At 42.1% G+C, this 15661-nt stretch overlaps 1 protein-coding gene across 1 annotated transcript in view; it reads left to right on the top strand.

The window, feature by feature from the left end:
- Positions 1-15661, top strand: part of PRKAR1B (protein kinase cAMP-dependent type I regulatory subunit beta) — a 112615-nt gene that overhangs the window by 71523 nt on the left and 25431 nt on the right. The window contains exons 7-8 of the mRNA XM_054180379.1: positions 1129-1287; positions 10332-10392. Coding sequence (XP_054036354.1) covers positions 1129-1287; positions 10332-10392 — 220 coding nt within the window. The remainder of the gene's footprint in view (positions 1-1128; positions 1288-10331; positions 10393-15661) is intronic.

Here is a 15661-nt window from a genome sequence, read left to right on the forward strand (position 1 = left end):
TCTTGTCCTTTTCCATAGTTTTCTGCTTCAGCTGAAAATACCTGCATATTTTCTTCATATTCTTTTCCTTCACAGAGCTTCCAAATGAGTCTAATCCATTCTGGTTGATTATCTGCTGTTACCAGTCTGTAACAAATTGGGATATATTCTGCAGTGGGTAAATGCACACAGCCTTTCCTACCCTCAAAACTCAGAGAAATCAACAGAATGAAAAGGGTTTATAGCAGCAAGCCGACAAGCAAGCTGCAGAACACAATCCATAGCAGTCCTCAAATACACTCTTGCGTCTCATGAGCTGTAGTGTCCAGGAACAGTGAGGAAGATGCAGCCCAGCAGAAGGCACCCGCATGAATTCCCCCTTTTCTCTAGTGGAGGTTTTACAGAGCACTCAATGCAGGAATTCTTCTCAAATTCAGCATCATCCAGGCAAAATGCTGTTGACAGTGGCATTGATCCACACTGTGTTTTGAGAGGACATGGTGTCTAAATAGGCTGTGGGTCCAATACTGCTTCGCAAGTTCTGCAGAGCTGATGTTCAAGATGAAGGCTAACTCTGCATGTAGCTTCCCAAGCCCAAAGCACTGGCTGGTCTTCACTGAGGGAGAAAGAGGTCTCAGCAGTTATTTTTAAATGGCTGTTGGAGGCAGTAGGCTTCAGGAAGGAAAAAAATTGTTCCTTTTCAAAAGATGTCTCCCTGTTTTGACCGGTTTTCATTTCATGGCATGGTGCTTTTCAGCAAACATCATTACACATATCAACAAATCTCCTTCCTTTCCAGTCTGACAGTGTTAATAAAAAGCCAAAGTTGTGACAGTTCTGCTTGTTGACTGTCTGAGCCTTGAGCACAAGAGGGAAAACACAATGCCAGTTAACCATGGGAGCTGAAAATGCAGAGTGTAAATGAAGTACTGAAGCAAGATGACTTCAAATTCTGGCCACAAAGCAGGTTGCTGCCCTCTTTGGGGACCAGCTGTGGAAACTGTTATGTTCTTGTTTTCCTTCTGTGTCCCCAGCATTGATATTAGAAAGGAAATGCCTAATAGCTTTTTAGGTAACTGGCAGTAGGAAGAAAACTTAACTAAGTCTCCACACCAGCTTTGATTCTTGTTTTGTCCTGTGCTGTCATAGGTTTATGTCAACGGGGAGTGGGTCACCAGCATTGGAGAAGGAGGCAGCTTCGGGGAGTTGGCATTGATCTATGGCACACCCAGGGCTGCCACTGTCAAGGCCAAAACAGATCTGAAGCTCTGGGGCATCGACAGAGACAGCTACAGGCGCATTTTGATGGTAAGTGTGTGGAGAAGGGCTTGGGGATGGAGCTGGTGGTTTTTACTTCCTTTTGTGGTGCCAGGCACATCTGTGTTCAGATGATACAAGGCTGCAGTCTCTGTGTTTCTGCACAAAGGAGAGAGGACATGACAACAACACTGAGTAACTAAATTCAGTGAACTGAAGGAAGAGGGGACCAGATTCAGCAGGAAGACGCTGAGTCAGAAATGCAATTGAATAACATTACGCAGAACTATTACACATGAATGAAAACCTCAGGAGGCCTCCCTTACCCACTGAAGCTATGCAAATCCTCTTCTCAAAATGTCTTTCAGCACTACCCCTTGTCTTTGTCTGAACTTGTATTATACTCTTCAAGGCAGGCAATACAAGGTAAATCCAGCTCTGCTGAGAACGTGGTCTCAGCTGGACTATGCCCTCCATCTTCATTAGCCAGCACACAGCCACAAGTACCACAGGATGGTAGCTGCAGAGTCCCTGCTAATGATTCACTACTCTGCTCCTTTCAAACTCCCTCATCTCTGCAGCAATGCTCTGTAGACCCTCTGGGTACCTGGGGTACGTGCTAGCTTCTGGATTTGCTGTTGGTGTTTAAGTGGGGAGTTTATAATGGAAACTCTGAGAGGTAATTAACTTTTGTCATAACTTTTCTTTTATGAGTGTTTCCAATGTCCATGTGCATATCTTCCTTCTCCATAAAGCATCCCTTTCTTTTTGATAATTAACAGATGTAAGCTTCATTAGCAATAGGACTTGGCTCTAAAAGCTACATTGTTTAATCTTGATCTGAAGGAAATTACACTGCGCTCTCAGAATAGTAAAGGAGTGTGCATTTTGAGATCATCTGTATTTCCAGTGATGTCATGGATAACAGAAAAATTAGCAGCAGAACTCAGTGGATTTAACACTTAAATGATTACTTCTGAAGCCACAGCATGTAAGAGTGATCTTTGTTTATACTGTGTGATGGCTGTTGGATGTCTGTACGAAGCATTGCTGGTTTTCGCTGCGTGTTTTGTGGGCCGAGTTCTTCATCACATAAATGAACATCACACTAGGAGAGTCCATCTGATGGAAATTTACTCTATCCCAAAATATTTGGCATGATCAGCCCAAGACAGAAGAGAGGAATGATGATGAGAAGTGTACTGTCTTCTGTCTTCTGGATAAATAGGATGGATCATTTCTGAACGCTTCGCCATGTGGGGAAGCAGGCAGTGGTAACTGAGACCTTTCTGCATGGAACTTCTAAAACACAGAGCAGGAGAATTTCCTAACAGATTTAAAAGGCACCAGTCAACTAATTTGTACCATGCCTTACATGGATGCAGGGGAGAGGTGTCTGGGATAACTGGTGCAAGAAATCTGCATGCTGCAAGGAAGAATCCAAGATATAAAAGAGAAAGAATGTAAGAGGGAAATAAATGTCAGGGCAAGCTGCATATTCCTTGGCATCTTAAGCACAGCTTTTTACAGCTGCCTGTAAAAGAACTGAAGGGATAGATTCACAGGCCTCATAGCCTAAAGGTAATTTCAGTTTTAGCTGTGATGCAAATAGTGGTACCTAACATCACCCAACTCTGAGAGCTTCCAGGTTTGGCCATATGTCGATTACCATCTGATAGCAGCTTTCAGAAGATGAATATTTGATGCAGCGACAGGATTCTACTAAAAGGGTTTAAAGTCCCAAGTGGAAGAAACTGTGGGTTTAATGCTGGCTTCACCCATACCTACAGCTTGAATCTTACAGATGTATTTGTTTTGAGTGCAGTGCTAAGTGCTTTGCAAATAAATTTACATATTTTCTGAACCAATGACTGCTGTACCTTAACCTGGCAAGCTGAGGTTCTGCAGTTGATGAGACCTTTAACTTAACACAGAAAGGTTTTCTCCTCCTCTCTCTCTTCTTGTGATTTTTTTTTCCCCCCTTTACATTTGGGGCCCTTAAAAACTGGTGACCTGTTGCATTACATTAGACACCCAGACATTGTAATTACAGTATTCCCAATACTTAGGTAGCAAATATTTCAGGTAGCACATTGAATTCATTGCTGCAGGTATAGAAAATACCCAATTTGAAGTGCTGTCCAAGGTGAATGCAATTTACCCATCCAGGCTACATGAATTCTGTCAGCTTTTCATTTATTCGTTGGTGCAGCGTGGATAATTTCTTTGCTGTAGGTGAAATGAGACACCTGTCTCTGTGTGTTCATGTGAGGGCAGGTTGCAGTGGCTCTCTGCACGTTTCCTCAGGCCTAAGAATTAATTACACCATGTTTCACTGGCCACATTTCATACTTGAAGCTAACTCCACCATTTCATGGCCAGCTTTGCAGTACTCGCTTCCACACGCAGCAATAGCTTCGTTTCTAGGCCCAGCAACATAGTTCCCTGCCTTCAGCCTCTAACCTTCTGTCTCTAGAGAGTTGCTGGGTATTTTGGTTGTAGAAATGCTTCTGCCATTGAGTAAGAGGCAGTAATCTTTAGGCTATTTTTTGAAAGACATCACATAAAATGGTTTTAAGACTTGAGGACAAGCAGGGGTTTTTTCTGTTTGATTTTTCTGTATGCAAATACTTCTGTCCATGAGATCAGTGACCTTTTTCCCCCCAAAGAGATGTGGGTTTTCTCTAGTCAGATATAGCCTCTCCATAACCCCAGATAGTTGTTGGGGTTTTGTTGGTTTTGAGGTTCTTTTCTCCTTTTGTCTGCATTCCTTCCTGGCCCTGATCAGCCTGGTGCTTTCTCAGCCTAGTGTTGAAATTTTGTCCAAGTTGTAAATATCTATTTGCAAATCATTTCTTTAGAGCCACACTTGCCCCAAAAGATTTTATCCTGTCGTGAGACACTTGACTCTCTCCCTCCTTTCTCCTTGCAGGCTCTATTTTGGTTCTTTGCTTTTGCATTTGGCAATTTCCAGGTTTTATTTCTGCTTCGTGCCATTTTCCCCACTTAGGTGTCTCATTGATCCTGACTGCTTTATGGCATGACTCAAATGCATCTCAGGAGGTTTGGGAGTTTGGGTTTTTCCTTTTTTGGATGGACAAAGCCTGGTGCAGGAAAAAAAAGTTCCCGCTGGCTCTTAGTTACACTTGTCACCCATTTATTATTGAGCCTGTCCCAAAGGCAGTTTGCTAAACCAGATCTATTTCTTTCTGTTTCATTGTCTCAGCTCAGATACCCTGATGGCTTGAAGGTCACATTCAAGTTTGTTTTAGCAGCTGTGATGATTGTAAATGTTGGGATGGTTCTTTTATGTCCGGGTTTGCAGCACAATTGCTCGGCTTGCACTGCAATCCTTGACAAAGTCTTACACCATGATATTCGTTGTACTAGATGGATTACCAAAAAAACAACTCCAGTGTGTTCCCCTTTCGGCACACTCACAAATTTTCTGGCCAGCTGTGTGTTCCCTTATTATTGTTTTTAACATCAATGTCCTCTGTGAGTGCGCACCAGCACCACCACACACGTTGATGCATAGATTTGGTATTTATTTACTTGCATTCTTCTGGGAGAGATGCAAAGGAATTTTGGGGGTTTTTGGCCGTAGGATTCTCATGTAATTCATTGCTGAAATGCTGCTGCTCTCTTTGCAGTGGGGATTCAAGGGCATCACGAACTGGGGGACATCCCAGGGTAGTACAATATTTGTATTCTAAATATAGCAAATACCACAAATACCAGAGAAGCAAATGTCTGTATCCCAACATCAGATTGATCCCCCAGACAATTCAGTTCCCAGACTGAGGAAATTTGAAGTATTAATTTCTTGTAATTTCTTCTTTATGAAGGCTTGACTCAGGATAATTTAACCATGCTCTAGTTCCCATGGTCCAAGATACCTGGTTGTGGGAGTCGAGCTGCATGGGATTCTTTTTGCCCATTTGGCAAACATTGCTCACAGAAAGCGAGTGATAATATTGGGGTAGAAGTCATGACAAAGCAAGCTTAGTCAGTTACCAGTGTTATGCCTCATTTTATTTATGCTATTTTGGCTTTGTTTTACCATCTTTTCACAGCTTTGAACCTGAGAACAAGTTCTTTCACAAGTGCCTTTTGCTGCTCAGATAAAATAAAGCCAGAAGGATTTTGTGTTGCCATGAAATGTAGGTTGCATAGTGGTGAAAACATAAAGCAAATCCAAGAGCTGCAATCCACCAGACATCTGTGCAATATAGCACTGGGATCTCGTGGGCTCTTTTGTTTTCATGGCTAGTCTGCATGGTGACTCTTTCATGCTCCTGTAAAAATGTTCACCCAAAGCATCATTCAATATCAGGTTTATGCAGGGATTAAGTGGGGCTGGAGCAGTCCTAAAAGCCGTTCCAGTACCTCCTGCCAGGGTAACTCTTTTTGTTTGAAACTTGAGCCATGCTTTGCCTTTCACTAGTCATTTGTTTGGCTTCTGACTGAAGGTGGGGATTTCTAGGGAGGATCTGATCAGCCTGGAAAAAAAATGAAGCAAGAAGGATGACATGAAGAGTGGTGGAGGGACAAAGCAAGGAGGGAAGCACAGAGGAAGAAAGACAGGGGCTGGACTGGAGGAGTGGGAAAAAATACTGGAAGAAAACAGGGCAAATGAAGAAGTGGCAGTTGGAAAAGAGATGCAGCAATCCCATTCCACAAAATCTGCTACAGTCTCTGGGGCATCTATTTTTCTTAGTCTGTGTATTGCTTAAGCTAATCTGGGGGCTTGTTATGTTTTGAAGTGGTCCTAGAAATGGCTTTGAGCTTTTTTCTAGGTGGCTTTGGGAAATGCAAGTGATCTTGTTTCTCCTTGGGAGGAACACTGCAGCTTAGAATATTAACAAGTCTTCATAGTTAGTGGGAACCACTGTCTTCCAGGAGATGAGCTTGTGCATGACAGCTCAGAACCAGGGAGAAAGTGAACAAAGGAAAGGGGGGAGAAGGAGAAACAGCGACTATTGAAGTAAGATATTAATAGGTTAGAAAAAGCAGAATTAATAAAGACTTTCTCAAACATGCCATCAAGAAACCTGCCAGTGCACAATTATTCTTGTACATTTACTATTGTTTTTATCTGGCTCACACAGCAAGGTTTCTGCTGCTTCCCTTGGGAAACATTTCTGCAGGAGAATTATTTCTGCATTGGGAAAACTCTTTCTGATATTGATCTGAAATTAGATTTTTCTTGGTTTTCTTCTGCTACTTTGGTTTATGTCAGCTGATGCTGTACTGAAATGCTCTCTCTGTTGTGTATCTGTAGATGGTTATCATTGTCTACTTAAAACCCTTGCAACAATGCATGCTGGCTGTGAGTATGACACACCTAGCGGTGAGCTAACATAGAATCATAGAATCAATAAGGTTGGAAGAGACCTCAAAGATCATCAAGTCAACATATACAAGTTGGATTTGATTTGCTCCTTCCTTATCATCCTTCCCCAGGGTTTTAGCATTTCTTCAGGCTCTGTTTGAGTTGGGAGCACTTCTCTGGGGAAAAGATACCAAGGCAGTGTAGCACTCCAGGTACCATCACATCCGAGCCGGGAAGGTGGAGCCTTTAAACTTCATTCCTGGATGATGTCTTTGAGAAAACAGCCCAAAATAGCCTGGGCTGTATTCTGGTTGCAGTCTGATGTTGCAAACTAGGTCTCACCTAAGGTCTCTAAATCTTTTTCAGCTTTACAGCCTTCCAGTCTGTGTCCATTCATCAAACATCTGTGCCTTGGAATTTCTTTTTCTTTACATTTATTAGCTGTATTTTCCAAACAGAAGCTCATTCTGTTCTTTTCTGCTCCCATTTGTAATGTCTCCAGGTCTTTTCTTGTTATTTTCCTGTTCTGGCAAGCTTTCACAGTATCTCCAAGTCTGCAGATATCATTACTGTCTGATTTATTGCTGCTACTAGAAGATCTGTGAAAATATTGCATAAGAGCAGGCTTAACACATGTCCCAAGGAGCACGCTGCTTGACACTCCTGCAGAAATGGCTTGAAGGGCAGGAGAAGAGGTTATGATGGTGTTCATACCCATGGCCTCAACAACTTGGGTAAAGTGACTAGGCCAAATCAAACAAGTAATAAAAAGCACATCAGGAGATGGAGGTGACATTATGCCTGCCTGTGGGAGGGGATGAGAGGAGAATATTAAGCTGATCAGGGAAAGAGGCATGTTCTCTCTCTGTTTCCTGGGTAGAAAAAGATGATTAATATCAGTGGAAATAAACACATGCTTTGGTTGGCTGTAAGATTTCTGCTGCTGATTTGTTTTTAGCTTCCATTAGAGTGGTGTTCTCTCAAAATCTCTTCTCACTCTGCTTGTCAAAACTTGAGCATGAAAACACACCAAGGTGAAAATAATCTGTGAGAGGGTGAGCCAAGCTTCTCCTTTCTGGAAGAGAAACTGTGATCTGTTTGTGCCAATTAGGATCCAATCTTGTGTGCTCTGAAAATGCAGAGGAAGCTTCTGTGCCTATCTGGGCACCCTCAGGTGAAGGTCTACTTTTGGGTGATTCATGCCACTGTAGAGGCTGTTGTTTATCTCCTCCAGGAGAGACAGAGGGTTGGATGGAGCCATCCTGCAAGTTGAGTCATGAGCCATCAGTGGGTACCTTGAGTTTCAGTGCATGTGCTGGGAAATAGGACTCCTAAGCTTCAGCCACTACTTCTTCCCTTCTTCTCCCTTACCTTCAGCAGTCACTCTGAGACATGGGGTGTTTAAAGCAGTGTAGCTATGCATTAAGTGGAGTCCCACTGAGGTTCTAGATACTGTCACAAGACAATAAATGACAACAGCACATTTAATTAGTTCTTTCTTCTTCAGTTTTGCTTTTGCACTTGTCTTCACAGTGGATTCTGTACCTCAGCCCTGGCTTAGTTTAGCCGAGACATAACACACCCGTTTCCCTGGAGGAAGTGATGGGCTCCTGCTCTCAGGGCCAGGCAGGATGCCTGCAGTCCTTGCCTTCCTGGGTCTTGTCTGCATCTCTAAATACTCGAAGCAGTGGTCAGGCATCGCTTATGGCTGCTAATTACTGCTTCTTAAAATTCATCTGTGCCCACAAGTCATTTAAAAAGCATTTTCCACATCTGTCTCTGGGTGCCCCAGCCCATCAAACTAAACCACCAATCTGGTTTTCCACAGCTGTCAATTTTGCTGGTCTTGTTTCCACTCGACTGCAGGGAGGGAAGCAACAACTGTGCAGTGTCCAGTTTTCCATTCTTTGTCTCCCAGTGAGCTGTCAGGATCTGGCGTGGTTTGTAGAGCCTCCTCTGTTTGAAGTTGGGTGGGTTTTTTTCTTCTCTTTTTTTTTGTGTGCCTTCTTTTCTTTCTGGCACTTCAAATGCTCTTGGGGGCCCCAAGTTGGAGCTCCAGGTTTGTCAGACGGAGAGGTCAGACAAGGGTTACCGATGCTATCGCTGAGAGGCAAACTGTCATCACCAGACTCGGAAATTATGAATGGGGTGTGGAGGGGGAGACCTCAGTAGCTGGTGCTGCTGCTGCTGCTGAGCCAGAGATACCTGGCAAGAGTGGCAGCTCCTGACAGTGGGAATGGGAATGGGCCTGGGAGAAGGGTGCAGTGGGAGCTGTTCCCAGAGGAGAGTACAGAATCACAGAATGTTTGGGGTTGGAAGGGACCCCCAGAGATCATCCAGTCCAACCCCCCTGCCAAAGCAGGATCACTAGGACAGGTCCCGGCAACTTCTGCTGGTGGTGAGGTCAGAAGCAGGAGCCAAAGCCTATTGATGGTGGAAGGATTCAAGCTGCTTTCATGGTCATTGGTTCAAGCCCAGCCTGATCAGTGCATGAAGGAGGAGAGATAATGTTTAGTTCTTAGATTATTGCACTTGAGTGCACCAGTCCTTCCCATTTTCATACTCAAAACATTTCTGAATGCTTTCACAGTGAGGGCAAAATGTTTGTTCTCCTTTTCCTTTCTCTGTCTTCACTTTCTGCCACTGCTTCCAGCACTTACCAATGGAAGTGACATTTTCTATGGCAAACACTGACATTTGCTTCGGTCTTCTCTGTCCAGCCTATGAGTAAATGCCACCTTTATTTCTTCTTTCTTCAGAAGATGCATGTACTACCTTTGTACTGTAATCCTGCCTTGTAGATTTGACTAGAAGACATCAGGCAGCCTCTATAATCCACAGAGCATCTCACAGTCAGAAACAATGCAGGCTGTCATACGACAGTGTGGCATAAACTGCAGGGTACCAAGGAAGACATTAGAGCTCCTCTTGGGTACCTGGGAAAGTTTTCTTCTCAAGTCATTTGTGTCACTGCAGAAGGACTTAAGGATGAATTAATTGTTTTTATATTGGCAAAACTTCATTGTACTTACTCATACCTGAATCCCCTTTGAAAATGTGTGCTGGAATGGCTACTTAACAGTTTCTGCCTGTGGTCATCCAACACCATGTAAGCAGAAGGCTTCTCAGTAATTTATCACACAATAAAATCTGAGTATGAGTGGGAATGACTGAGCTGGTGGCTGCACATACATTGATGGATTGTCTGCTCCAAAACACTCAAATCTTCTTAAAAAAAGATATGAAAAGGTTCCTTAGCAGTAAGAATATATACAACACCACCCAGAATATAAACCAGGCTTACAGATAACTGCTCTTGGCATTAAAGAGGTTTTAACCTAAAAAGGGTGGAACCCATGAGGGGGACATTGTAACTTTTATCCTCCTTTGTAATTGCAGATTCCCTCCTTGCAAGGCCTCATTGGTAACAAGATATACACTGGATTAGCTAAAGAGTTAATTGATGAAGCTCTGGCTTTAGAATGAGTGCCTGTAAATAATGGATACAATTCATCCACAGTGTCCAGTCACACCAGTGGAGTCAGTGAAATTGCACCAGGGTTGAATTTGATTCCTTCTGTCTTTGCTTATCAGCGATACAACTTGCCCAGACATTTTATGGAGAGAGATTTGCCTTAGGCTGTTTATACTGGCTATGCATAAGATTTGGGGGGGGGGGGGAAGGAGCAGCTGTAGGAAGAAATGACAAAAATACTTTGTGTAATGCTCTACCTCCCTTTTCTCTCTCCTTTAATAACAGGGCAGCACGCTGAGAAAGCGGAAGATGTATGAAGAATTCCTGAGCAAGGTCTCCATTTTGGGTCAGTTGCCCTTTGGACTTTTCCTCTTAGTTCCTCTGTTATAGTTGGCAGAATGAATTTTGGTCTTTCATGGCATGTTGAAAGCAATGGTGGGCAAACAGGAGGTCTCATGGTTGTGTTGTTTCTGGAGGAATGAGAGAGCAAAGGGCCCTTTTTAGGACTTGTTTTTCTCACTGTTCGAGATGCACTGTGTGTTTGAAGGACAAATCATTCCTTACATATGGGAGCAGGTATGCACTGGTAACCTTTTGGTATCTGCTGTTGCAGTAAAGATCATATGGATGGAGGAGAAAGCAGTGCAGAGAGATGACTCTTTCCTAAAGTCTGCTACATCCTTTTGGGTGACAACTGAGAAGGTTTTTTTGCCTGCAAGAATGTTATATTTATGTGCACTAAACAAACTAATACTACAGATCAAAATGGTCTGAGGGTTTTTTTTTTTCCCCTTCCATGTATTTTTACAGCCCCTGTCTCACATTCTTCAAACATCTGTTTAGCTTCTTGTCCTTGGATTTTGTTTCCCTTTGATTAATGCGATAGCCACGAAATTTGGGCATGTTCTTGATGGCCTTCAGTAGGAAAAACAACAAACCCATAACGCTTGACCAATCAATCACCATTAGGAGAACAACAGCTTCTAATAAGGAGGACAGTGTTAGACAGTACAATGAAATGTTGATTCTGTGGCAGAACCATGATGGGACTATTGTGAGGGGGGAAAAAAACCCCACGACACAAAACCCCAAACAAAACCAAACCAAAATGAAAGGGAAAAAAAAAACAGCTCAGGATTCATTTCTGTATAATTAAAGTATTTATATTGCTAGTTAAGCAATTTCCAGTACTTGTTTATGGTATTCCTCTTCCATTCAGGCTTGGGTACATGAAATATGAGAGTGTCTTAGTGAAAGTATGCTTGAACTTTTGAGAGGAATTTTCAATCATATCATCCCTGGAGATACTCAAGGTGAGGCTCGACAGGGCTCTGGGCAACCTGATCTGGTTGAGGACGCCCCTGCTGACTGCAGAGGGGATTGACCTCTGGAGGTCCCTTCCAACCCAGACCATTCTGTGATTCTTGCATGTTTCAAGTAAGGCCAGGTCCATTAAATCACTTATTAATGAAGTTTTCATCATTTAAATGCTTCCTTTTATGCTTAATTTAAGTCTTCCTAAATCAAGAGCGCAAATTATAGCAAATTACAATTGAGTATTTAAAGAAGAAAAGAACCTGTGCACCTGCACTTAATGAGGAGCAATTACAACAATGAGACAGCTCAAAACAATTTCAGAGTAGAAAGGTTATTCAGAGATGTTGCTTCCTTAAACATGCGGTTTGCAGTGTAATTATATCCCAGGTTGCAGCACGGCTTTGAATCGCGGTGAGAAGAGAAATAAAAGAGGAAGGATTTCAAGACTTGAACTGCTTTTTAAGTCCAGAAAAGCAGTGGACAAAATAACACATCATTTCAGGAACATGGGGAGCGGAGGTGAAACGTGTAAGGATCTGTTTCACATGTCTAAAGAGTAGGTGACTCCTGGAAAACGGAGAGCTATTTTAGAAGTCTCAACACGGTCAGATTCACTTGGTGTGGTCAGAACTTGGTGGCTTCGTGGTGGAAAAACCTCTACCTGCTTCTTACTTACTATTTTTTTTCCCCTAGTGTCTGTAACTAGCCATACAATTGTAAGAGTCATATATTTTATAAATCTAAGGATTTATAAAATATAGGATAGGATAGGGTAGGATAGGGTAGGATAGAATAGAATAGAATAGAATAGAATAGAATAGAATAGAATAGAATAGAATAGAATAGAATAGAATAGAACAGAACAGGATAGGATAGGGTAGAATAGAATAGAATAGAATAGAATAGAACAGAACAGAACAGAACAGAACAGAACACTATAGGACAGGATAGGATAGGATAGGATAGGATAGGATAGGATAGGATAGGATAGGGTAGAATAGGATAGGTTAGAATAGAATAGGATAGGATAGGATAGGATAGAGTAGGATAGAGCAGAGTAGAATAGAATAGAACAGGATAGGATAGGATAGAATAGAATAGAATAGAATTAACCAGGTTGCAAGAGACCTTTGAGATCCTTCAGTCCAACCTATCACCCATATATTTTATAATCAGATTTTTCAGATCATGAGTAGCTGCTTATAGCATGTCCAACAAGAAATGAGAGAACTGTTTTAAAGCTTTCTTTTGGAGTTAAATATAAACATATAGCTATATATATACACACATACATATATATACATACATATATATACATATAAATGCATATAAATATGTATAAAATGAGTATATACCTATATACATATAGTTATATATATATGTATATGTTTATACACATGTATATATATGTATATATCCATATATATCTGTAGCAATAGATAAATATACATATAAAAATAGATCTAAATTAAATGCAATAATTAAATATAAAGGCATAAATGTATAAGTTCACAGTGTATACATTGCTAAAAATGAATATAGAGCTACATATATATTTGTAGAGCTATATAAATAGAAATATATATAAAAAGATATCAGAATTAAATATAATAATCAAATATAAAGCCATCAATGTATAAATACACAGTGTATAAGTTGCCAAGATTACATATATAACTACCTATATATTTGTAGAAATATATAAATATATATAAAAGGATGCCTAAATTAAATATAATGATCAACTATAAAGCCATGAATCGATATGCACGCTGTACAAACAGCCCAAAATTGCCTGTGGTCTATTATATTTGCTGCTTGCCTTCAATCCTGCCACTAAAACTGTGGGAGTTTTATCAGGGGCAGTATTCTAGTCTGCAGGAGACATGAACCAATCTGTTTAGAGCGGTACACAAAAGAGAGACACTTTGTGACTGGAGCTAGAATTAGCTTTGAATTTTTCATCAAGCCAGCTTAAGAAGATCTTTCAAGAGACTTTTTCTTTTCATTATTAATTAGTGAGTTCTTTCATGAAAGAAAGAAAGAAAGAAAGAAAGAAAGAGAAGAAAGAGAGAAAGAAAGAAAGAAAGAAAGAAAGAAAGAAAGAAAGAAAGAAAGAAAGAAAGAAAGAAAGAAAGAAAGAAAGAAAGAAAGAAAGAAAGAAAGAAAGAAAGAAAGAAAGAAAGAAAGAAAGAAAGAAAGAAAGAAAGAAAGAAAGAAAGAAAGAAAGAGCCTGCTCTAGGCCATACCTTGAGTGCTGTGTCCAGTTCTGGGCCCTTCAGTTTAAGAAGGACATTGAGACACTTGAACGTGTCCAGAGAAGGGCAACGAGTCTGGGGAGAGGCCACAAGCACAAGCCCTACGAAGAGAGGCTGAGGGAGCTGGGGTTGTTTAGCCTGGAGAAGAGGAGGCTCAGGGGAGACCTTATTGCTCTCTACAGCTACCTGAAGGGAGGTTGTAGCCAGGTGGGGGTTGGTCTCTTCTCCCAGGCAACCAGCACCAGAACAAGAGGACACAGTCTCAAGCTGTGCCAGGGAAGTTTAGGCTGGAGGTGAGGAGAAAGTTCTTCCCAGAGAGCGTTGTTGGCCATTGGAATGTGCTGCCCAGGGAGGTGGTGGAGTCACCATCCCTGGAGGTGTTCAAGAGGGGATTGGACGTGGCACTTGGTGCCATGGTTTAGTCATGAGGTGTCAGGTTGGACTTGATGATCTTTGAGGTCTCTTCCAACCTTGGTGATTCTGTGAGTCAAACTGAGCACTTTTTGAATGGTGCATTGGTCATTGCTATTAATGCTTCTACAGCAAAGGTCACAAATAGACCAGGAAAGTGCATTAGTGATTATCCATGGGAAAAACACTAGAAATGATAATCACCCAAACAGCAGCAGAAAGTGGAATAGCAACGTGGAGATGTGCAAGTGTCAGGCAACTCAACACATACCTTTGGTGCATTGATCTCTTTGATCTGGATTTGTTACCAGGCTCTCGGTGTGCAGTTCTGAGCTCAGCCAAAAGTCTTTTTAACATTTCAAGTGCAGCTCTTTCACCAACTCTTCCTCGCTCACACAATACTTCTCAGCAATATTTTGAACCAAATGAGGAAAACAGAGTCTGAGAGAACAGCCCAGATGTAACCCTGGTGTCAGAAGACAATGTTGGATTTATATTAGTCTAATAATTCATAATAAGTAAGAATCAGCAGAGCTCTAGTTCATGATTTTTTAGCCCAGCTTTTGAGGCAGTGAAGGTTATATTGTCCTAATGTCTGTTTCTATTAATAACTTCTAAAGCTGTCACCTCTTTCACTTTGATCTGATAAAAGTACAGAAGTTCAAGCAGAATTCATTGTCTTGAATTCTCATGCAAATGTGTAGAGAAGAGAGACACAGGTTGGCAGCCCTCCTCTCCCCGAGGGCAGGACAAGTACAATTCATCCCTTAGCAAAGGCAGTGGGACAGTGAGCAGCCCTGAAGGAGCTGCTTGGCAGGCTGTCTTCTGCCCTGTAGGTACCACAAGGGATTTGTGGGAGCTGCAGGTGGGTGATAAGGACAGGGAGCCACAGGAAGCAGGTTGTGTTAGTTCCATTACTCATCAGTCAGACTGGTAATGTTTTTCTTTAATTGAGGTTTTATAGGGACCTGAAGATGATTAGGGGACTGGAGCATCTCTCTGGTGAGGAGAGGCTGAAAGATCTGGGACTCTGTAGACTGGGGGGGGATCTTATTCATATAAATATCTAAAGGTCATGAAGGTGGAGATAGGCTCCTTTCAGTGGTCAGACATGGGGGTACAAACTAGAGCACAGGAGGTTTCACTTGAACTTAAGGAGAATTTTGTTACTTTGAGGGTGAGGGAGCACTGGAACAGGCTTCCCAGAAAGGTTGTGGAGTCTCCTTCTCCAGAGATTTTCAAAACATATCTGCACACATTCCTGTGCAACTTGATCTAGGTGAAGCTGAGTTAGCAGGGGGGGTTGGACTGGATGATCTCCAGAGGTCCCTTCCAACCCCTACCATTCTGTGATTCTGTGAAGTGGGGGGATGAAAATAAAAACACTCTGTGAACCATCCTGGTTTACAAGCTGGCAAATGAATCAGAGGTGGCACCCTGAACATCCATACTGAGCCTCTGGTCACACTGCCACCCATTCTACCAGAGTCTTGCTGTTGGCTCCAGTGGTGTGTGTGGTCTCACCCTCCTCAGAAGAGTCATCTTCTAGATTGGCACTTATCTAGCAGCCCATCAGTAACTGGCTGAGAGCAACTCTGAAGGAAAGACAGTAGGACTTGTTCTGACATC

The sequence above is a fragment of the Dryobates pubescens genome, chromosome 4 (assembly GCF_014839835.1).
Source record: "Dryobates pubescens isolate bDryPub1 chromosome 4, bDryPub1.pri, whole genome shotgun sequence".
Lineage (NCBI taxonomy): Eukaryota > Metazoa > Chordata > Aves > Piciformes > Picidae > Dryobates > Dryobates pubescens.